Raw genomic sequence first — 21,124 nt, 5'->3', positions numbered from 1 at the left:
TAAATAAAACGGTTTTTTACCTATACATGTGTCTATGCCATTTCCACCCAGAATTGCAATGTGGAGAATAGGGAGAGTTAATTGCCTCGTACAAGGTGAGTGGAAGACAGGCACATGTGAACTAAAGGAGCGTGTTCAAGTTCTATTTGTCTAGTCATGCCCTCAGGCCCCTCGTGTCCCGTATATGACCCGGACTCACAATCTATCCTCGTATGAGTTGCAACAATATGTGTCTAAAGACTAGTACGGAGTCCGACTCTAAGATGCGTCAAACGATGGTACGAAGTTCGATTCTAAGATGTATTCGAACAGATGACATGATCATTGAATAAATCTTCGAGACAGAGATCGTCCAGGTGATTATGCAACAAGCAGTACATCCCGTTGCAGCGCATGGACACATTTGCTAGTAAATAGTAATGTCCTATATACATATCCTTCGTCACAGAATTGCTAATATTGTCCTGTCTCAGAAACAAGATGAATTTTGCTGGAATCTCCACCAAGATATGGTAGATTTTTCGGTGAAATTTCATTATCCGGCAACGATGTGGATGGATGCACCTAATATTAATAAAAGGTTATGGAAATTAGGGGAGTAATTTTGACTAAAGTTAAGTTAGCCAAACGGAACTGGAAGAGAAGCAAAAATTGTTGCTTTTGTCGTGAACATGAGACAAGCATTTGTTTTCTTTTAATGCTCCTTTTCCTTGTGCTATTTGGGCTATAATTCAGGCGCCTTTATCCCTTTCCCAGCCCCATAGTGTATCGTACCTATTTGTTACGTACATGGCTACGGGATATTAGCAGAAATTTGAATCCGTTAGTTCTGCTGGGTGGCAGCTATTCAGGTCGGTTTGGCTTTGTACGAATGATTTAGAGAAATGCTTTTCTTCTCTTTTGCATGCCATAGATTCGAACTCGGTCTATACTCTACCTACAGAAACCTACGTCATAGGATCTGTGAACCTGTTTTCATATCGTGGAGGATTGTTACCTACTAAGTTGTCCAATGTAGTGGAATCATTGAGATTACCATCTTGGCGTCCAGAAATATTCCGAGAGTGTTGCTCATCATCACTAGAGTACTCTGATATCTCTTGCCCTTGTTCCTTTCTTTGTTTCTCTGTCATAATGTTTTGGGAATGCACTGAACTCAGTAAGGGTAAATCATTATCAAAAACTGTATTTCACATCTAATAGTGTCATCACGCATGAAACTGAAGGGTGCATAGATATTTTTTGGTCCACTAAAAACACAAGGAATCAAAATATAGGCAACAAAAGTAGCATTAGCTACAACAGCAAACAAAAGTAGGAATTTCAGCAGTACTAGTGCAACAATATACAGGCATAGGGAACAGATATGGTAGTGAAGCTCATGCAACATTATACACAAACAATGATATGAGAGCCGGAACATCAGGGAACAGATGGACAACCAGATTAAGTATTCAAAAATTTCCCCTTTATCTTCCGTCTTCCCCCATTGCTTGTGTCTATGCATTTCAGCTTTCTACCATAATGTTACATTTAATGCAATTATACATGAATAGAAGTCTAATTACCAGTTACAAACAATTTAGATTCCGGATCCAAAAGGAGATCAATTTAGATTCAAGTGTGTGATGTAAGATGAAACAAACTTACACACGGCGGTAAGTTACTAAATATCCACAGTTTTTGCCGAGAGTCTTGTTTAAGTTGCAAACCTCCATTGCAATCTTTAGTATCCTTAAGGCGCCGTTCGGTTTGGCATTCCCGGCCATTCAAGGCCAGGATTAGTTCCTCTTCAGTACAAATTATCGAACTGTTCCGGGTCCGGAATAGTTCCGGCCCATTCCTGGCTTCTAACGAACGAAGCCTAATGGGGAAGCGATATTGAATAAAAAAACTACCAATCATTGGTTTGTTGTTTTACATGATCACCAACCACCACCAAGTTACATCATAATGGTCAGCTATTACAAACTCTAGGCAATAACTCGCAGTGAGATTATATTGTGATACAGTATCCTCTAAACAGGAATATAGAATCTGACCCGGTAATCTGTTAACAGTGCAAGAGGCACATGGACTGAAATCTTCAAGGTCTTGTTTTGCTGGGTTCTCTTTTTTCCTTTGTCTGTGTGTCTGCTTCTCAACTGTTGTATTCAATGAGTCTGCTAAATTAGGAAAAATGAGTGGTCATGGTGCCTGTACATGGGACAAGTAGCCTGCTCTTTAGGGGTAAAAGCACTACCAAATGGAGATGACAGAAAGCATACAAGAGGGGCCAATGCTGACTCTTGCATGTGAGGAGGTACCTACGACTATTCACGGAGTTACCAGACTATTCCCTGTTCCAAATAATAGTTCACTTTGGCTTTATGCTAAGTCAACCTTCTCCAAGTTTGACCAAGCTTTTATAGAAAAATATATCAACATCTACAAGAATAAATAAGTGCACTATCAAAATATGTAACTACCACTACTACATAAACATAATATTGGGCGCCTCACTCTCAAGGATCCTTCAGAACCATCCTAGATTGTGTTATCTCTAACAACTCAAGTTAAATGTCATGGGAGACGAACCTTATGGTTTTGAATCATGAGAGATAAGGATCTATCCCCAATGGTTCTAAATAAAACCCTTGAGAGATGGAACCTTCCATACTTCAAAATAAGAACAAGAAATAGGTGCATTATCTCTCACAACCAAATACGAACCACAGAGACAATATATTATCTTATTAAAAATACAAATTATGCAGTTTTTAATTTCTTTTGGCTCTAAAATTCCAAACCTGCTTTAGATAAGGTTGGGAACCGATAACAAGCATCCATGCTAGCGGTTTATAACAAGCATCCATGCCTCATAACAATAGTGTGATCAGGTTTAGAATAGTCGTACTATTAAGAGGGGAACTATAAAGTCTAATCGGTTATATAAGTGCCACTAGGTGTCAAATTGCTTTGCATATGCATTAGACCTAGTGACGTGGTGAGATGCAAGTGAAAACCCCTTGAAAATGTTTGGAAAATGCTAACTCACATGCACATGTGGTGTACACTTGAAGGAGTTAGCACATTTGAAAATGGGGTTGAAATGGAGCTAAGTGATGTTATGGTGGGAAAAGTGTACCAGCGCCGTAACAAGAAGAGTGGCTGAGCAAGTCATGCGGAGGCATGCACCAGAGTGCGGTCACCAGGGTCCAGGTGTGGGAGCCAGTTTGACTTCAGCCGATTCAGTAGGAGTCAATTATCAGGATTGCTATTTTGGTGGGAGTTTGTTAAGTCGAGTTTGTTAGCCCTTAGATTTAGGAGAGATTTGTTATTGAGTTGGTATAAGTGTCAAACATTCTGAAGTAAAAGATTTTTAGCCTGGGATTGAGTTTATCTCCCCTTGGGCCCCCGGGCGTTACTGTTCACGTCTTCCTGTTGTCGCCGAGTTCTCAGCCAGGCGCCGCCAGTTCGTCGCCGGGGTTTCAAGCCCAGGCCTCCCCTCTCGCACTCCTACGCCCTCAGATCCTTAAGCTCCAACAAGTGAGGTGTCTCTGCACTCACCGGATTCATCCGGTGATGGCAGTAGAGGCACCGGACTATAATGGTGCGCAGAGGAGACTTAACAGTGGCTAGGGTTAGCCACCGGATTGATCCAATGGTTAGCCCCTGGGGTCAACGGATCATGCGCTAGTACTGTTCTAGAGGGGCATTTTCAGTATACTCACCGGATTGATCCAGTGCTCGGTACAGGATCAATCCATTGGCCAAAAATCGTCTCTGGAACCTTACTGGTGGCGACCGGATTGATCCAGTGGTTCACAGTTGGGCGGTCATCGGACTATAAGCTACACTAGTCGTTAGGGGGTTCTCGGCTGGTTTGACTGTGACCTGAGCGTGCGAAGTCACTGGATTGATCCGATGGTACTGACTCGTTGGCTCCAGATTATAAGCTGCGTACAGAACGGTTGTGGACTCTGTCAGGCACCGGACCAATCCGGTGCCTACGCAAGGGCCCACTCAGCCAGCCCAACCGACTAGTTCTTAGAGGGGGCTTATAGAAGTTGGCCGGCTCTTTGAGATCTCTCTTGGCATTCTGAGCAATCCAACACACTTTTGAGCTTCCAAGAACACCTCCTACTCATCTCTTGACTTGTGCTTGATCTAAAGTGAGATTGGGAGAGATCTAGTGCATTTGCTTTTGTGATTTGCATCTAGTGGCACTAGTTCTTCGATTGGGCTGCGGTTACTTGTTACTCTTAGTGGTTGCCGCTACCTAGACGGCTTGGAGCAGCTATGGTTGTTAAGTGGAGTGTTGGTGCTAGTGATTTGTGAAAGGTTCTTGATCCCACCTTGCAGGGTGCGAAGAAATACTCTAGTGGATCACTCGTGGCTAGTTGGAATGCTCTTGGGATTGATTCTTACGACACCGAAGTTGTGGGTCTAGCTTATCACGCTAGTGAGTGCGCAAATCATTCACCTTGAGACTCGCCACAATGGGGATTAAGTTGCCGGCAAGCAATCGAACCTCGGGAGAAAAATTGATTGTCTCTTGCCCGGTTCGGTGATCTCTACACACTTGCATTTAGTTTCATATTCATTGTCTATGTGTTAGTTGCTTGTGTAGCTTGTTAATTCTAGCCTAGAGTAGCTAGTAGCTTTGTGTGGTGAAGTGATTAGAATAGAAACCAATTGTTACTAGAATTGTGTAGGGGGCTTGCTTGTTTGAACTAGAGCTAGTGCTTGTAGTTGCTATTAGGATTATTTTGTGATCTAACCTTTTACTCTAGCGAATTGTGCTTTGTAGAAGAAATTTTTATAGCTATGCACCCCCTCTAACCATCTAGATCTTTACAGAGGGCGGTGGCGAGAGGCAGGGACGAGGGCGTTAACGGAGACAAGCACATTTGGTGCTCAAACTCATGCTCCACGGCCCCGCTGGATGTCGCCGAGATCTGACGACCAAGAAGAGGGCTGCGGAACCAGGGCCGGGCGGCAATCTACAGGCGCATAGTCACGGGGCGAGCGCGCACAGGTGATAGGCGGGTGTCGGCAACCTTCGTGGATTTACACTCTTCTCTCTCTCATATATAAAAGATGTGCAGCTCTCCTGCACGTTCTAAAAAAAGTTTAAAAAATGATAGAAATAGGCGGAAAGCTAGGTACCTGGCATCCCATTGTTGCACTGGGGCAATGTGCAACAACAACAACAACAACAACAAAGCCTTTAAGTCCAAAACAAGTTGGGGTAGGCTAGAGTTAAAACCCAGCAGAAGCAATCAAGATTCAGGCACGTGAATAGTTATTTTTCAAGCACTCCTATCTAAGGCTAAGTCTTTGGGTATATTCCATCCTTTCAAGTCTCCTTTTATTGCCTCTACCCAAGTCAACTTCGGTCTTCCTCTGCCTCTCTTCACGTTACTATCCTGGTTTAGGATTCCACTACGCACCGGTGTCTCTGGAGGTCTCCATTGGATATGTCCAAACCATCTCAACCGGTGTTGAACAAGCTTTTCTTCAATTGGTGCTACCCCTAATCTATCACGTATATCATCGTTCCAAACTCAATCCCTTCTTGTATGACCGCAAATCCAACGCAACATACGCATTTCCGCGACACTTATCTGTTGAACATGTCGTCTTTTCGTAGGCCAACATTCTGCACCATACAACATAACAGGTCTAATCGCCGTCCTATAAAACTTGCCTTTTAGCTTCTGTGGTACCCTTTTATCATATAGGATACCAAACGCTTGGCGCCACTTCATCCACCCTGCTTTGATTCTATGGCTAACATCTTCATCAATATCCCCGTCTCTTTGTAGCATTGATCCTAAATATCGAAAGGTATCCTTTCTAGGCACTACTTGACCTTCCAAACTAATAGGAAGGTCAATGTGCAACTACCGTCAATTATTTGTGCAGGCAAGGATGATGATGGAAACTGTGAGTGGGAAGGAAGACTAATGGTATTGTGGTCCTGGAACCCAGAGGTTGAAGTTACACTAACAAAGTTGTCCGATAAAGTGGAAGTGCCATATGGATTACGATCCTTGACGTCAGACATATTCCAAGACAGTTGCTCAGTAGGGTACTCTGATATATCTTGACCATGTTCCTGGGTTTGCTTCTCTGTCTGTTTTGTGAATGCGCGAATTCATTAAGCGGAATTTATAATGAAAAGCTGTATTTCTCATCTGATATATGTATAGTGTCATCAAGATGAAACTGAATAATGCATAGGTATTTTGGTTCACAAATAATATAGGGAATCAAAACATATACACAACAAAAGTAGCGTTAGCTGTTGAAAGCAAACAAAAAACAGGACATCTCAGAGATACTAGTGCAAAAATTATTCGCACGTAGGGAAATATTAAAGATATGGTAGATCTCTTGAAGGAGGCAGAGGATATAAAAACGTCAATGTACAGGATGACAACTAAGGAAGCAAGCCTAGTTCAACTGGTTGGGTAAGAGGTGTGGTCATGCACCCAACCACCCAGGTTCAAGTCCTCTCTAACACTGAATTTGGGTGCCTATTTCTATTTTTAATGAACAACCACCTAGTTCCTCCTAGGTTGGAATTCGGTTTTTTTTTTTTTACAGGATGACAACTAGATGCAATACGAGCTTCTATTTCTGATTTAGATTCAGAATCCAAAAAACAAAACCAATTTACCTGATTATATTTTTATGTAATATATTAGCCTATTGATGCTGTAGTGTCGGCTCACGTACATAAAAGTATAAGAAGGCATTATGCGTAAGTATGGGCTATTAGGAGACTTTAACATGGGTTTTTATAACTTAGATAGACTTTGGACATGAGTATTTACTATTTATTTTTTAAGCATTCCCAGAATCTTAGAAAGTATGGGGTTATGCCTCAACCAAAAGACGGAGAGTCTCACCTGATATTCTACTTGACAAAGTGGAAGATGCACGGGGATTGAAATCTTCCGGATCTTCTTCTGTAGGGGTCTTTTCTTTCCCTTGTCGATGGGGCTGCATCTCTATTGTTGTGTCCAATGAATCCTCTAAATCAAGGAAAAAAGCAGTCATTCGAAATCTGTCCTTGCAATGAATACTCATAATGACATGTAGGTTCTAAACAAGCATTAAATGTGATCCTTCTATTAGGTTGGTAGGGCTGATACCCTTATGAATGCCTTCGACAGATTGATGCAATTGTAAGGGAATTCGACCCTCACAGGATAAGTCCACCTCACGCTATAAATATAAAAGCTCATGGCCGATTTCACCCAAAAATGTTTTTATGCAAATCTGGTCCCACACCCAAAGGACTAGCATGCCTGAATTGCTCGGACCACTCCAGGATGGAATTGCAGTGAAGCAGGGGGAAACCAGCTTACCAAACAATTTGTTCACAGAGCAGGTAGACAATCTAAATTTGAGCAACTTCACATAAGCACCCCCACCCCCACCCCCCCCACCCAACACACACCCACCCCCCATGCATTCCTACATCCACCCATCATATCTGACAACTATGGTATTGGTATGACCAGCTGGTGCACATGCCCCTCCACACAGGCCATGAACAAATCTGAGTTTGTGGTTGTACGTCAAGTGGATGAAGTCATCATATTCTTGCGTATAGCAGCATTTTGGAAAACAAGCAACTGGCCTCACTACATGTCAATGGCATGCATATCTAAATGTTTAAAGCCAGCCAGTGGGGGTACCTGCTGACTAATGAACTGTATATGGTAAAGAGTCCTTATTAATTAAATAAAATAACGAGCATTACCAGCTGAGCACTCAACATTCTCAGAACTATATCCAAACACATCTGCAGTAGAAGCTTTATTCTCCATAGCTATCTGGTCAATTCAAGGTAAAGGTTAAGTTACAAACAAAAACTCCAGTACTGATTTATCTCTTTTAAAACGTAGGAGAAAGATTTAGAAACTTTGATCATTCAATTCACATTTACACAAAAAAGTATTTATATTTGTGAATAGAAATTAAACCTGTAGACTTGCCATCAAAGTACTGTCATTTAACTAGGAAAACATAGGAGACTTCTGACTAATGAACTTCGCTAGATCCGTAACTGTCTAATTAACACTCACTAAGATTGTTAACTGGTTTTCAAAACTAGCTGAACTAGTTTGTTTAAAAAAAATGTATATGTTACGCTTCCAAAAGTTGTCAAATTAGGTTTAGAAACTATTGGCATCTAATTGTTGAACCACATTTTAGAAACTAGTGCAGGTTTTTAGAATTTCTTCGACTCCATAAAAACTGTTACCCAGTTTTCCAAAATGTTAAGCGATAATCACTAAATAATTATTGATTATTTGAACTTACTGTTTCCAGGTTCTAGTATGAAGTTATGCCTTCTTTCTTTTTGGTGCTAAAAATGCTAATGAAGTCTTCTTTTCATGCCAATGAAACAGAAAAAAAGAAGTTTACCAGCTGAAACGGATTGCTTGTTTCTTGTTGTGGATTTGCCCTGTCTATGATACCCTTTCTTGTTTCTGGGGTCTCAAGAATTTCTTCAGCGCCTGTTTCCCCCATAATACCATCTCGTTCAAGGTCGCTGCTCTGAACCATATGGCTAGCCAAACAGGATTGTTTATTGTTCTCTGTAGAGACAACAATATGTCTGGAAAATGAGAGTGCAAGCCTCGAATCATCAGTCAACACAAACTTGAGATTTGTCATCTTATTTACAATATCAGCAAATGATTTCTTGAAACCACATCCGGTGAGGTCCAATGTATGAAGCCTCCTTAAATTGATTAAAGCTTCTGGTAGCTCAAGAGAAATATGTGACAGATTCAGATTCTCCAAATTTAATAAGTTGCCAAGAAACTCAGGTGACTCTTGAAGCCCAAAGCAACCTTCAAGGTTTAAGACCCGGAGAAAATAAAGATCACCAAAAGATTTTGGCAGCTCCTGTAGACTGATGCAACCTGCTAGGTTCAGAATTTCTAATGTTTTTAAGTTACCGAATAAATGAGGCAATTGCTGAAGCATAGAACAGCTTTCTAGGTTCAGGAACTTGAGAGAATAAAGTTCATGGAAGGATTCTGATAATTGCTCCAGTCTGGAGCAACCAGATAGGTTGAGATCACCTAAATTTTTTAAACTACCGAGTGATTGAGGTAATTTTTCAAGTTCAGCACAACCCGAGAGATCCAACAATTGCAGTGCAGAAAAACCACAAAGGGTTTCAGGTAGTTCACTAACACCAGAACAACGCGAGAGATTTAGGTGTTCTAGTCCCTTGAGATCTCCAAAAGTCCGAAGCAAGTCTCTAAGGTTGGGGCATTCTTGCAGATTCAAATATTTTAGCTTCTGAAATGGTCCAATGGGATCTAGTGGTACACTGACAGAAGTTTTCGAAAGATCCAGCGCCTCAAGATTCTGCAAATGTCTCAGTTCAGATGGTAATGACTGAACTGCTGAGTGAGAAACATCAAGGTATCTCAGGTGCTTCAACTGGCCAACAGAAGAGGGTAACTCAAGAAAGGAACATCCACTAAGGTCCAATACATTCAAGTGCCTCAGTGCGGAGAGGGCTTCTTCAGGAAGTTTTCTTCCTTTACAGCCTTTGAAACTTATGGCCCTTGCCCTGGTGAGGAAACCTTTTGAAATCGTTGAAGCTTCATTGCATTCTAACAATAGGGCATACCGGAACGTTACCTTTTTTTTGCTCTTAACAGGTGCTATTTGATCTTCCAAAATTATGAGCTCATCACACGACAGATATCTGGCAAAGCTATGTACCAAGCTGTGCATTTCGAGCACATTTTTACCATTGGTGAGAACCGTACCATTCGCCTGGATATGCAAAACACTTAATCATGCGCTTGACTTGAAAATAAATATCACACCTAAACATTTTTACCTAGTCTCACTTTGAGATTAGAGTATGGCTACATGTACAAACATCTCAGTACAACATAGTATTCAATGGTTCAAATCACTTGGGTGAAGACCTATAAATAAACACATAAAATTGGTTTAGATACATGCTGGTAATTGAGTTGAAGTTTATGGTTGTGTGCAAAGCATTTCCCAAAAGTTCCAAGAATATTCAAAAAAGGTTAGTCGCATCAGTAGATACTGTATGCATTTGGATATGGTTAATTAAGGCATATAATTATCTTTTAAGTTAATGCTCTTAAGCTTTTATCAATGAAGTTGGATAAAAATCAAGCGGTCCATGAAGACAACAGGAAAAGGGCTCTGCGATCACTAATACTTGAAGCCGCAATTATTTCTGTTCTATCTTTAGAGGATTTCCCTCAAATTTTATTGCATGGTAAGTGGATTTAGGGAGTTTCTTGTTGGTTGGATTATTTCTTACTTTATTTTGTTCAACACACATAAGCGCTATTAGAACACATCATTGCATTAAGTAAAAGTCGGGTTTCAAATATACATCATAGCTAGCCCTTAGCTCTGGCTACACTTGAAACTGCACACAAGAAGGATAACAAAAACAACTGCATATACAGCAGTCAGTGCTACGCTTGACCCTACAGCAAGCAGATGAAAAACATGAAATATCCCTCCTCCCCTCTCATAAGCAGCACTATTCCACATCTAAATGTAGCAGCTTATTCTACACCCAAAATTCAATATTGACAAAACTGATCGCAAACTACTGAACCGAATGTACAGACTACTGAACCACGTGTCCACGTTCATTAGCAGGCTTAGTCGCACTCAGTAGTTGCTATTCAAATTACATTCAGTAATGCATTTGGTGTAGCTACATTTTCTACTAAGTGTGACTACTGACAGCCTGCTAGTGAACCATGTGTCCATGTTCATGATTAATTTTGTCAGGGTGTAGAATAAAGTGCTACACCTAGTGTGTAGAATAGAGTTGCCAAAAATTGGTGGCTATTGATGAATTTTCTTCTAAATTCCAGTTGAACTGCTATGAAGATGGAAATCACAAGGGATAAAACACTTTCTTCAGACGCAATCCATATGAAGGGAGTACATGAAATGTATTTAACCTATGGCCCTTCTGAAAATACAACAACTTATTGGTTGAAAACTAACCCTGTCACACGATGAAGTGCACTTCTACTTTACCTAGAAGACAAATTTCAGATTATCCTAGCACATCCTCTATACACAAAATTCTTCTAGTTATTTTTGTATCATCATAGATTTCCAATGTGAAATTCGAGCAGATACTCTTAATTTGTAACTGTCATGTGGGGCCTAGCGTACAGCAGGCGCCGCCGGGCTCGGGACATCCGTCGCGCCGCGGAGCACGCCGAGCGCATGCAGGAGCAGCCCGAGAGCATGCAGGATCTGGCCACCGAAAGTGGCTAAGTTTAGGAAGTGACAAGATTAGTTTCCCTTTTGCTAAGTTTCCTTGTTACCTCCTTAATCCTAGGAGTGATTGGTTAGCCGGTGGGCTACTTATTCTTGTAACCGGGACTATGAGGAATTAAGCAAGATTGATCCCATCTAATCTTTATCTCTCTCAAGCCGCCGGCCAGGGGGTATAACCCGACCAGCGAAGAACGGCGAGGGGGCATAACCCCGCCAGCTACCACGGACCGTGACTACGAGCTTCGTAGTCGAGGTCCGGCGTCCTTGGGCACGAACGCCCTTGACAGTAACATCATAGTCTTGTAGCCAAGATATCAGTAGGAAAACTCTATTGAACTACTAGATAATTTGAAACGAAAACATGCAAAGCAGGATCAGGTATACTGGGGATTCAGTGATGCTGATATTGAGTTTTTCTACCAGTAAGTGATGTGCTATTCTCTATCAACTGTTACAAATTTGCACTTCTCCCTTTTCCACCATTCTGTATTGTCTTTTTTCCCATTTCTGCCATATAAAGTATGTAATACCATATTGCTTTCCTCCCTAGCTCTTCTCGTTTTACACATGCTTAGTGGATAGTGGGACTGGATTGGATAGACCACATCCATAGAGTTTTTATTCAGAAAATAAAAATGGATCCAGCAGCATTTTGTCTTTATTGAAAAATTTGAATAGTAAAGAACATAGGATGTTGTTGATGCAATGAAAATAGAACAAGGGAAAGAACCCTAATGAACTATCAGGTAAAGATAGGATATCGTTTTGTTGAAAAATACACATTGACTCTCTTTGGTTAAAACTGGGAAAGTGAAGAAGTTTTTCCATTTTGTATGGATGGTTATTTTTAAAGTCATATTATGAAGTGCGATCTTGAGTATAGAGAACTTTTGCATCATACCAAGCATGGATCTGGAGCTTGAAGAAAGAATATTGACAGAAGGCTCTGGATATAATTCTTCCCTTGCACATATGGAGATAAGATCCCATGACTGGATCCAAGCATGTCAAGTGCACTCCATTGCCAAATAAGCTTTTCTGTATCAATATGAAATCCTTTGGGGAAGATGGACAAATATCCAAGACATGATTTCAATCCTGACGGCATTCTATAGTAAATTTGTTCGAGTGGTCGGAACATTTTAACTTTGGGCACTAATCGTTTCTCCAGATGCCATAGTTCTTTGTTGTTTGCATCTTTCAAAACATTTTTACCCTTTGCATGTACCACTGAACTGAGAGAATGAGCAACAATTGGCATGCCTTGACACAGTCTGACAACATGGTCCCTGGTTTCTTGATCTTCGGATGCAACTCCAGAAAATATCGTCCAACAGTCGCTGTCAGATAAAAGGCCTAATTTGTAGGGTGAAACAGTATTAAATAACTTGGCAACCTCTTCACTGCATGTTGTGACTATTACTGAACAAATCACAGTGCTCATCATTTCCTTTAGCTCATCAAGTTGGTTTCTATCCATGCTCCAGAGATCATCTAGCACAACAAGACTTCTTTTATCAGTAAGAATTTCTTGAAGAAGATTCCTTAGGGTCCACTTGTTCTTCTGCGAAGGTCCTTCCCCTTTATTGCCAGCTTGTGAGATTATACCATTGACAATATAACAAAGATCAAAGCTCATATTAAGGCTGATCCATATATGGTGATCAAACTTGCAGTCTTCTCCCCGGTCGTTGAAAATTAACCTTGCTAGAGCTGTTTTGCCAATTCCAGAAAGGCCAACTATGGGAATGATGGAAAATGGGCCAGCATCATTTATTATTATTTTTATGTTTGCCTTGTCATTCTCCCTTCCAATGATTGAATTTAAGTCAGAAGAACCATGCCCATCAGTTGTCACCAGATCTGGCTTACTGTGATGAAGTAACTGGAATATGATGGACTTTTCTGATTCACGGTCCAGCTTTTTCCTCACCATCTTCATTCTGGAGGCCATGGTAGAAGGCAAGAAAGAAGGACCTGATGAGCAACAGAATACCTCCTGCAAATTCCATTTCTGTTAGGGCACATGCTCTCACCATGTCTCGCTAAAATAATATGGCTTATAAATCCAAAGAATATTATTACAGAAGGTTGAGGTTAGCAAAAGTCATTTTTTCCTTGCAATGGCAGCAACCATCCTTGACGTGCGGAGGAGAAGAGGTCTGGAATGGACCAGGAGGAGCATTAGTGATCCACACAAAAAAAAATGTAAATTATAGAACGTGGATGTTCCTCAGTTTCTAACAAACACACTGCTTCAAAACATTTCGCTCAAAAAACAACTCCACACCTACGTGAATTTACTAGCACCTCAGCGATTTTTTATTTTTAACCTTTCTATATTTTGATAACAGCCGAGTTCAAAAAAAAATTCAAATATAACCCCTTTGGCAGTGCCAGCGCAACTGGCGCGGTGAAATATTTTCAAAGATATTTGCCTAGAAGGAATAGCATCTTTAATATTGTATCCAGGTGTGCTGGCTAGCAAGGCAGGGTCTTGACCATCCCTCTGGTTGCCTTCATTGTGACCAAGACGCTGAGACTGTAAATCATCTTCTGGTAGACTGTGTTTTTGCACGAGATTTTTGGTTTGGCCTGCTGCAAAAGGTTGACATGCAAAGCATCTCACCCCAGCCAGGTAAAATATCCTTTGAGGCCTGGTGGGACAGGGCTAGCAGGGCTGCTGGTGGATTGTGAGAGATGATTACAGATGAATGATTGATTGTATTGACACGGGGCTGGTGTACACATTATATAGGCAAGGTCCAGGGGATATGTAAACCTGAGAGAATCCCAGCCTTGCCTAATACATAGGATCTCAATCAGAGGACCCTTGCCTAATACATCAACAGGATACCAATCAGAGGACCCTTGCCTAATACATCAACAGGATCCCAATCAGAGGAACCTTCCCTAATACATCAATACCATCTATGCAGCCTAGGCCCTTAGGCCTGGGGCATGCCTTAGCCACTATTCTGACAAATTGGCAAGAAAAGGCTTCAACTCTATTGTCACTTTAGGAGCTTGGACACTCTGGAATCACAGAAATCACTGTGCTCGATGGAGTTTCACCAAATCTAAATAGAGTTTTAACTCTTGCTTCCGATGAGTTGAGGTTGTGGGGGACTGCAGGTGCCAAGGGTATATCTTACCTGACTAGCCTGCTGCCCGAGTGATTATTTTTGTAGGTCAGGGGTCGTTGTAAACTGTTCTACAGGCGATTAGTTTCTCTTAGAGTCCAAGGCGTGAATGTGCGGTGTTGTATGGGGTTTCTTTCCCACCTTTCTATTCTTCTTAATATAATGATACGCAGTTCTCCTGCGTGTTCGAGAAAAAAAAAATGTCTGTGTAGAGTGGGATTAACTAACATGGAGGCCAAATTCAATGCACACACAAATAAGACATTTGAATATTGCTCTACATGAAGAGCTAATCATTCTGGTTTTTCTAGGAAAAATGATAGAAATATTAAATTAAATGCAAAAAAATAGTTGAAATTATGCAATACGTGTTATTCCACAATCAAACAAAACATCATCAGCTGAAAGGGCATTCAGGTCCTTCGCACTCAGGAGTCAGGACAATCTCCTTACAGAAAATCAGGATTGCCAAACACCTAGATCTCAAGCGCCAGATTCTCTAGAAAGCTAGCTTCCCAGAAAAGCACTATGTTAGATATAATCTGTGTCACCTGCTTATCTAGCTAGAATTAGTAGTATATTGTCTTTTGCTAGCCGCCAACATATGTGTAAGTCGGCTCTTTTTCCTTAGGTAGTAAGAATAGGCAGCTGTCTGTGACAGTTTACATAGAAGTCAATATAATTTAGACTTTGGTTACCACAGCAGTAGGGGGATAGGTCAGGTCAAACTAGCAGCTGCCCAGTATAGTATTCAGAATTTCAGATCTGTTTTTATTAGTAGCTGGGACAATAGAACTGCAGCAATAGCAGTAGTAAGGTCGGTTATACAATCCGACTTCACATGTGTCTATAAATATGACTTCACATGTGTCTATAAATATGTATGACTATATGCAATGAAAGGTAAGGCAGTTTGCTTCAAAACAGAACCTGTGTTATAAACTCCAGCAACTCTACTCACCTCTGCTCATCATAGCTGTTGCACTACTAACACACTGAAAACAGTGCCTTGATAATTAGCTTTATAATCAGGTTGTATCACTGGATTGTCGCATTGGATTCCTATCCAAAGTGATCGTTGCTGGAGTGACAGAAGACTGATAAATGAGACTGCATCATTGAAAAAGGTCCGTGTAGGCTGTCCCTTCTCCCTTGTGCAGTCGATTATTCTCAGAGAATGAGGTGACACAGCACTGAGAAAAAGTAACATTGGACTCCTAATGTCGTGTGCTGATAGGAATCCGATCCCTACCGATGCGAGTCCGTAGGTTGTACGAGTGAGAGAGGGGAGGGCGAGGCTGGAGGCACGCTCGACGGCTTCTGGGCGCCGTGGTCGCGCGCAGAAGAAGAGAAGGCGGCGGCTAGGGCTACTGGGGGTCTCCCGGCTCCCTAAAGGAAGCCGAGCAATTATGTTGGCTCTTTTTTCCTCCCATCACAAAGTGTCTTACATCCGCTTATATAACTCTCCTCCTTGCTAATAATAGGAAATAAATAATAATAAATTGGGCCAAGCCCGTAATTCCCTGCGCCTCTAGCCACTAATGGCCCTCCTCCAGGTGTACTGAACCCCGGTCATAACATGTGCTCTGTGCTTGTAGCTTTTATCCATGCGAAACATGTGGTGTAGGATGATAAGGTTGTAACATTAGATTCCTCAGAGCTCATCACATTTATATAAACCATGAGGAGAGTTTGATCAGCAAGAGCAAAATTGCATACTGTGTTGGATCAAGCTAGGGGTGGGGCCTCGATTTTCTCACCTTAATAGTATTAGCCCTTGCTTAGAAAGGAGACATGAACATGGAACTCTCATGGTCTACTCTTCTAACTTTGCAAGCAGTTATCATGTGTGAGCGAAGGGCATACAACAATTGAGAAATCATACATGTGCGCTCCACTTTGTTAAGATCAACTCGATAGTTCCTCCTACCATACCACTCCTTGCCGGGGTTGTACCTCTATCGGACCTATACACTACCGTTCTGACAGCATTCATCGCTGCTGCTGTGCAGCAATGACAGCCGAACAGACCCAATTGTGGAAACACGCTGATGTGTGCGAAATTGTGTTATGTAAGCGAAGCAGTCAATCTGCGTTTCTACTTCAATTATAGCGAAAAAAATGTTAACAGGGGAACAGACGCCAAATTAAAGCAACTGAACAATTTTTTTTTATATAAAGTTGTGTATATATTTCGAAAATCCCATGAAACTGTGAGATGCTATAGTTACCTCTGACCTTCCGCTGCTCCCTCCAGATCCGCTTCTTCCGCAGCCCTCAAATTCATCCAGAATATCTTCGATGTAATAGGCTATCTGCTTTATCTTCCTCATCTTATTCTCTTTGGACATCAGGGCCTTCCTCATCTCCATGTACTCTCCGCTGACCCCTTCGAAGAGTTGCTTCTCCGTACTTTCCAGAACAACGTGCCACCGGGAGAGAGCTTTCCTCACATGGATCATGTCCTCCACGACAGCCGACGGCAGCTCGTCCGGACCGATAGCGGCAAGCCGGCGTAGGAGCCGATCGACGACCGCGCTCGCTGCGGCCATGACTTACCGACTTTTGCTCGGCTCAAAGCCTAAAGGGAAGGGAAAGGGACGCATCGACCCAACTGACTTTTTTACTACATGCATTTTATTGATTTATTTAGGCACCATGCATCATTGTTGATTTAGTCAACAACAGGAGCAGCTGTATTAAGGGCTAAATTGGTAGAGCTAAACAACTTCGTATAACTTTATCTGTGGTGTAGATTTACTTTGAAAGCTGAAACTATTTTTTTTGATCGTTTAGTAAAATAGCTTTTCCTTCTAGCGAAAAAGAGAAAAATGTCCAAAACACTCTTTTTCTTTTTTCTTCCTTTTTTTTCTTTCTTTTTTCTCTTTATTTATTTTTTTTCTCCTACCTTCTCGCATCGCACGGTCGCACAGCATCGCCCGCCGCCGCCCTTCCTCCCCAGCCGTGCGTCGGTCCTGCCTGCCCGGAGCTCCGCGCTCGCCGCCTCGCCGCTCCTGCGGCCCCGAGAGTACTATTCAAAATACGGAGTACTTTATTTAACGTGGTCTACCCGTCTAGGTACGGCCTGTGCAGGTACAACCTCCCCCGGAGAACTTCAAACCCACGTGGTGGGTGAACTTCAAACCCGCGTCGTTTCCGTTCCGGCAAACGATTCGACCGCCGGCAAACGATCCGACCGCTACAGCATTTTTTATTTAACCGTACTGCAGAGTCCATCTTGCACCCGCATTAGCCTAAGCCAGTTATTAGTCTAAGTCGACTTCCTCGGTAGTGCTAATTTTCAGTATATAGCTCATAACATAACAGTCCTGTAAGGCACTCTCATGTAATCTTGGAATATGTGTATGAGCCTAGTTCTTCATCGAGCGTTATCTTTTTTCTTTATTCTATTTTTAAAAAAATACGACAAAAATATTTAGAGCTAGCTATACATGGCCATGCACGGCCCATAGCCCAATAGCATGGCACGAAGCTCGCTATTTTGGCCTGACACGAGCCCGGCACGTCCCGGTATTTCACGGGCCTAGGTCGGCCCGGCCCAATGCACAGAGCCGTGCTTGGGTGCTGATAGGCACACATCTATGGATCACGTGTGACGAGTAGTTGTGTCCCGATCTTCTCGAATGATCCGCGAACTTGATAACTTGTTGCTGCGTGACATGGTAAAGAGGTAATGCACCACGAAGGCTGCCCACACGACGAACTACCGAGACAATCACCCTTCCACATACCGACGAAACAGTCCACGCAATCACGCCGTATAGATGTGAAGGCACAAACTGGGTGAACCGCAGCGTTCTACAACTTCCTCAGGAATCGAAAAAATAAGTTTGCAAGCCTCTCAAGACTCACGCTGGAACAAGAACTCAAAGAGTTTGTATTTCTGAATTTGCAATCTTGAAGTTACTGTTTACATCACCCATTACAGGGATATATAATACTAGTTGAGTTTCAGTTTGGAAGAAATAAATGAGAACATGTAGTGAAAAGTTGTAACACTACTTTTATTAATAGCCAGGCCTAGTGGGACGCATGGATGGTTGGCATTCTTCTGCATGCATGCTGGAACGTGTGTGGATAGCAACCCGGTTGCTGGCTGCATGCATTCCTAACTTCCGAAATATTTGCTTGCACTCCAACGACTGTTATTCATGGTAGCTGAATGTTCTTTTCTCTCTCTCTTGCATGTCCTGGTTCCTTGCTTATATTTGGCGGGCAGAATCCATCATTATCCCACACTTGTTCATGCACTCCATCATTTCTAAGAACATTGAAACAAGTACTCAAAAGCATAGGCCCATTCAACATAATCTGATTATTAAGTATAGGTTAGCGTTTACCTGAGAATGAATTTCCTTCTCCAATTGTTTTGCTCTACTCCTTGTAATCGGACCAGCTATATCAAATGTAGTTTCATTTGGAGATGAGTGAATGCTAGGAATGTCCTCGTTAGCCTCCCCCTCTTGAGAAGGAGTCGTCCTCGACTCAGGCTCACCAACAAATGGAAAGTCTTTGACATTGAATGTTGTACTCACATTGGAATATTCAGGTGGCAGCTCAATTTTGTAAACATTATCATTTATCTTGTGTAAAACCTTGAACAGACTATCACCCCTAGGAGATAACTTACTCTTGCGCTGTTGGGGAAACCGAGGTCTCCGGGCTAGAATGTAACCTTCTTCTTACCTTTGTTCGCTTGCTTTGCATATTGTGCTGATTTCTTCTCGATATTCCTTCTTGTCTCATCATGTAGCTTCTTAAGAAAATCCGATATCTTTGCTGCATCCAAGTTAACTTGTTCCTATAATGGTAAAGGCAAAAGATCCATGGGAGTATGCAGCTTAAAACCATAAATAATTTTAAATGGACAAAAATTTATTGTGGAATGGACTGCCTGGTTATAAGCAAATTCAACATGTGGAAGGCAGTCTTCCTACAGCTTCAAATTCTTTTTCAGCACGGCACGCAGCATGGTGGATAGGGTACGGTTGACAACTTCAGTTTGTCCATCCGTTTGTGGATGACAAGTGGTGGAAAGTAACAACTTCGTGCCAAGTTTAGCCCATAAGGTCTTCCAAAAATAGCTTAGAAATTTTGTATCTCGGTCTAAAATAATAGTCTTTGGCACTCCATGTAGACGAACGATCTCCCTGAAAAATAAATCAACAACGTGTGAAGCATCATCGCTCTTATGATATGGAATAAAATGTGCCATTTTAAAGAAGCGATCAACAACAACAAAGATAGAATCCCTCCCCCTCTGAGACCTAGGTAACCCCAGAATAAAATCTATGGATATATCTTCCCAAGGTACAGTTGGGATTGATAATGGAGTATAAAGACCATGGGGATTAAGGCGGGACTTAGCTTTCAAGCAGATTATGCAGCGCTCAACATGTCGCTGGACATCACGTCGCATATGTGGCCAAAAGAAATGATCAGAGAGCATGTCCAATGTCTTTTTGATGCAAAAATGACCAGCTAAGCCACCAGCATATGCTTCCTACAAAAGAACTTGACGACTCGAACAGGCTGGAATACATAGTTTGTTAGTCCAAAATAAGAAACCATCATGCACATAATACTTGTCCTAGCCTTTTCTAGCAATGCAACGAGAGAAAGGTTCTTTAAAATCAAAGTCATCAGCATAAAATGTTTTAATGGATTCCAAACCAAGCACTTTTGTATCTAATTGTGTAACCAAGCCACATCTTCGTGATAAAGCATCAGCAACAATGTTATCTTCCCACGCTTATGTTTTACAACATAGGGAAATGTTTCAATGAACTCAATCCATTTAGCATGTCGACAGTTCAGCTTGCCTTAACTTTTGAGATATTTTAAAGCTTCATAATCAGAGTGGATGACAAATTCTTTAGGTAACAAATAATGTTGCCAAACTGCCAAAACTTGAACTAAGGCATAAAGCTCTTTGTCATAGATAGAGTAATTCAGATGTGGACCATTTAACTTTTTAGAAAAGTAGGTTTATGTTCCTGAAGTAGCACACCTCCAATGCCAATACCACTTGCATCACATTCGATCTCAAAGGTCTTACCAAAGTCTGGTAGTTGTAGTAGCGGTGCTTCACAAAGCTTTCTTTTCAACTCTTCGAAGGCTTGGTCCTGTTCATCTCCCCACTTGAATGGAACATCCTTCTTTGTAAAATTGTTAAGGGGTGCAGCGATTGCACTGAAATCTTTAACAAAGCGCCGGTAGAAACCTGCAAGACCATGGAAACTTCGAACTTGGCTCACATTTTTAGGAGTAGGCCAATCCTTTATCGCTTGAATCTTCTCTTCATCAACCTTGATGCCATCTGCAGTCACAACAAAACCAAGGAAAACAACATGATCTGTGCAAAAGGTGCACTTAGAAATATTTCCATACAATTTCTCTACTCTCAAAATAGCAAGGACTGCACGGATATGATCAAGATGCTCATCAAATGATTTACTATAGATCAAGATATCATCAAAATATACAACCACGAATTTGCCAATGAAAGCTCTTAAAACATGATTCATTAAACGCATAAAAGTTGAAAGAGCATTCGTCAAACCAAAGGGCATCACAAGCCATTCATATAAGCCAAATTTGGTCTTAAATGTTGTCTTCCATTCATCACCAATTTTCATGCG

General features: G+C 41.6%; 1 protein-coding gene across 7 annotated transcripts in view; it reads right to left on the bottom strand.

Annotated features, from left to right (window-relative positions):
* The window catches only part of LOC136541818 (uncharacterized), a 31,667-nt gene extending 14,345 nt beyond the window's left edge, over positions 1-17,322 (bottom strand). The window contains exons 1-7 of one of the 7 annotated variants that reach the window (XM_066533934.1): positions 16,694-17,322; positions 12,221-13,318; positions 8,428-9,801; positions 7,760-7,832; positions 6,900-7,025; positions 2,043-2,165; positions 1,037-1,126 (exon numbers count right to left, since the gene is read on the bottom strand). In XM_066533934.1, the coding sequence (XP_066390031.1) occupies positions 1,037-1,126; positions 2,043-2,165; positions 6,900-7,025; positions 7,760-7,832; positions 8,428-9,801; positions 12,221-13,318; positions 16,694-17,014 (3,205 nt within the window). In that variant the 5' untranslated portion in view covers positions 17,015-17,322. Of the gene's footprint in view, positions 1-997; positions 1,127-2,042; positions 2,166-6,899; positions 7,026-7,759; positions 7,833-8,427; positions 9,802-12,220; positions 13,319-13,404; positions 13,484-16,693 lie in introns of those variants that run through there. The other 6 variants (XM_066533932.1, XM_066533933.1, XM_066533937.1 and 3 more) reach the window with 6 other exon arrangements.
* Positions 17,323-21,124: the final 3,802 nt, after the last annotated feature.

The sequence above is a fragment of the Miscanthus floridulus genome, chromosome 3, assembly GCF_019320115.1.
Source record: "Miscanthus floridulus cultivar M001 chromosome 3, ASM1932011v1, whole genome shotgun sequence".
NCBI lineage: Eukaryota > Viridiplantae > Streptophyta > Magnoliopsida > Poales > Poaceae > Miscanthus > Miscanthus floridulus.
This window is presented reverse-complemented; position numbering and strand designations above follow the sequence as displayed.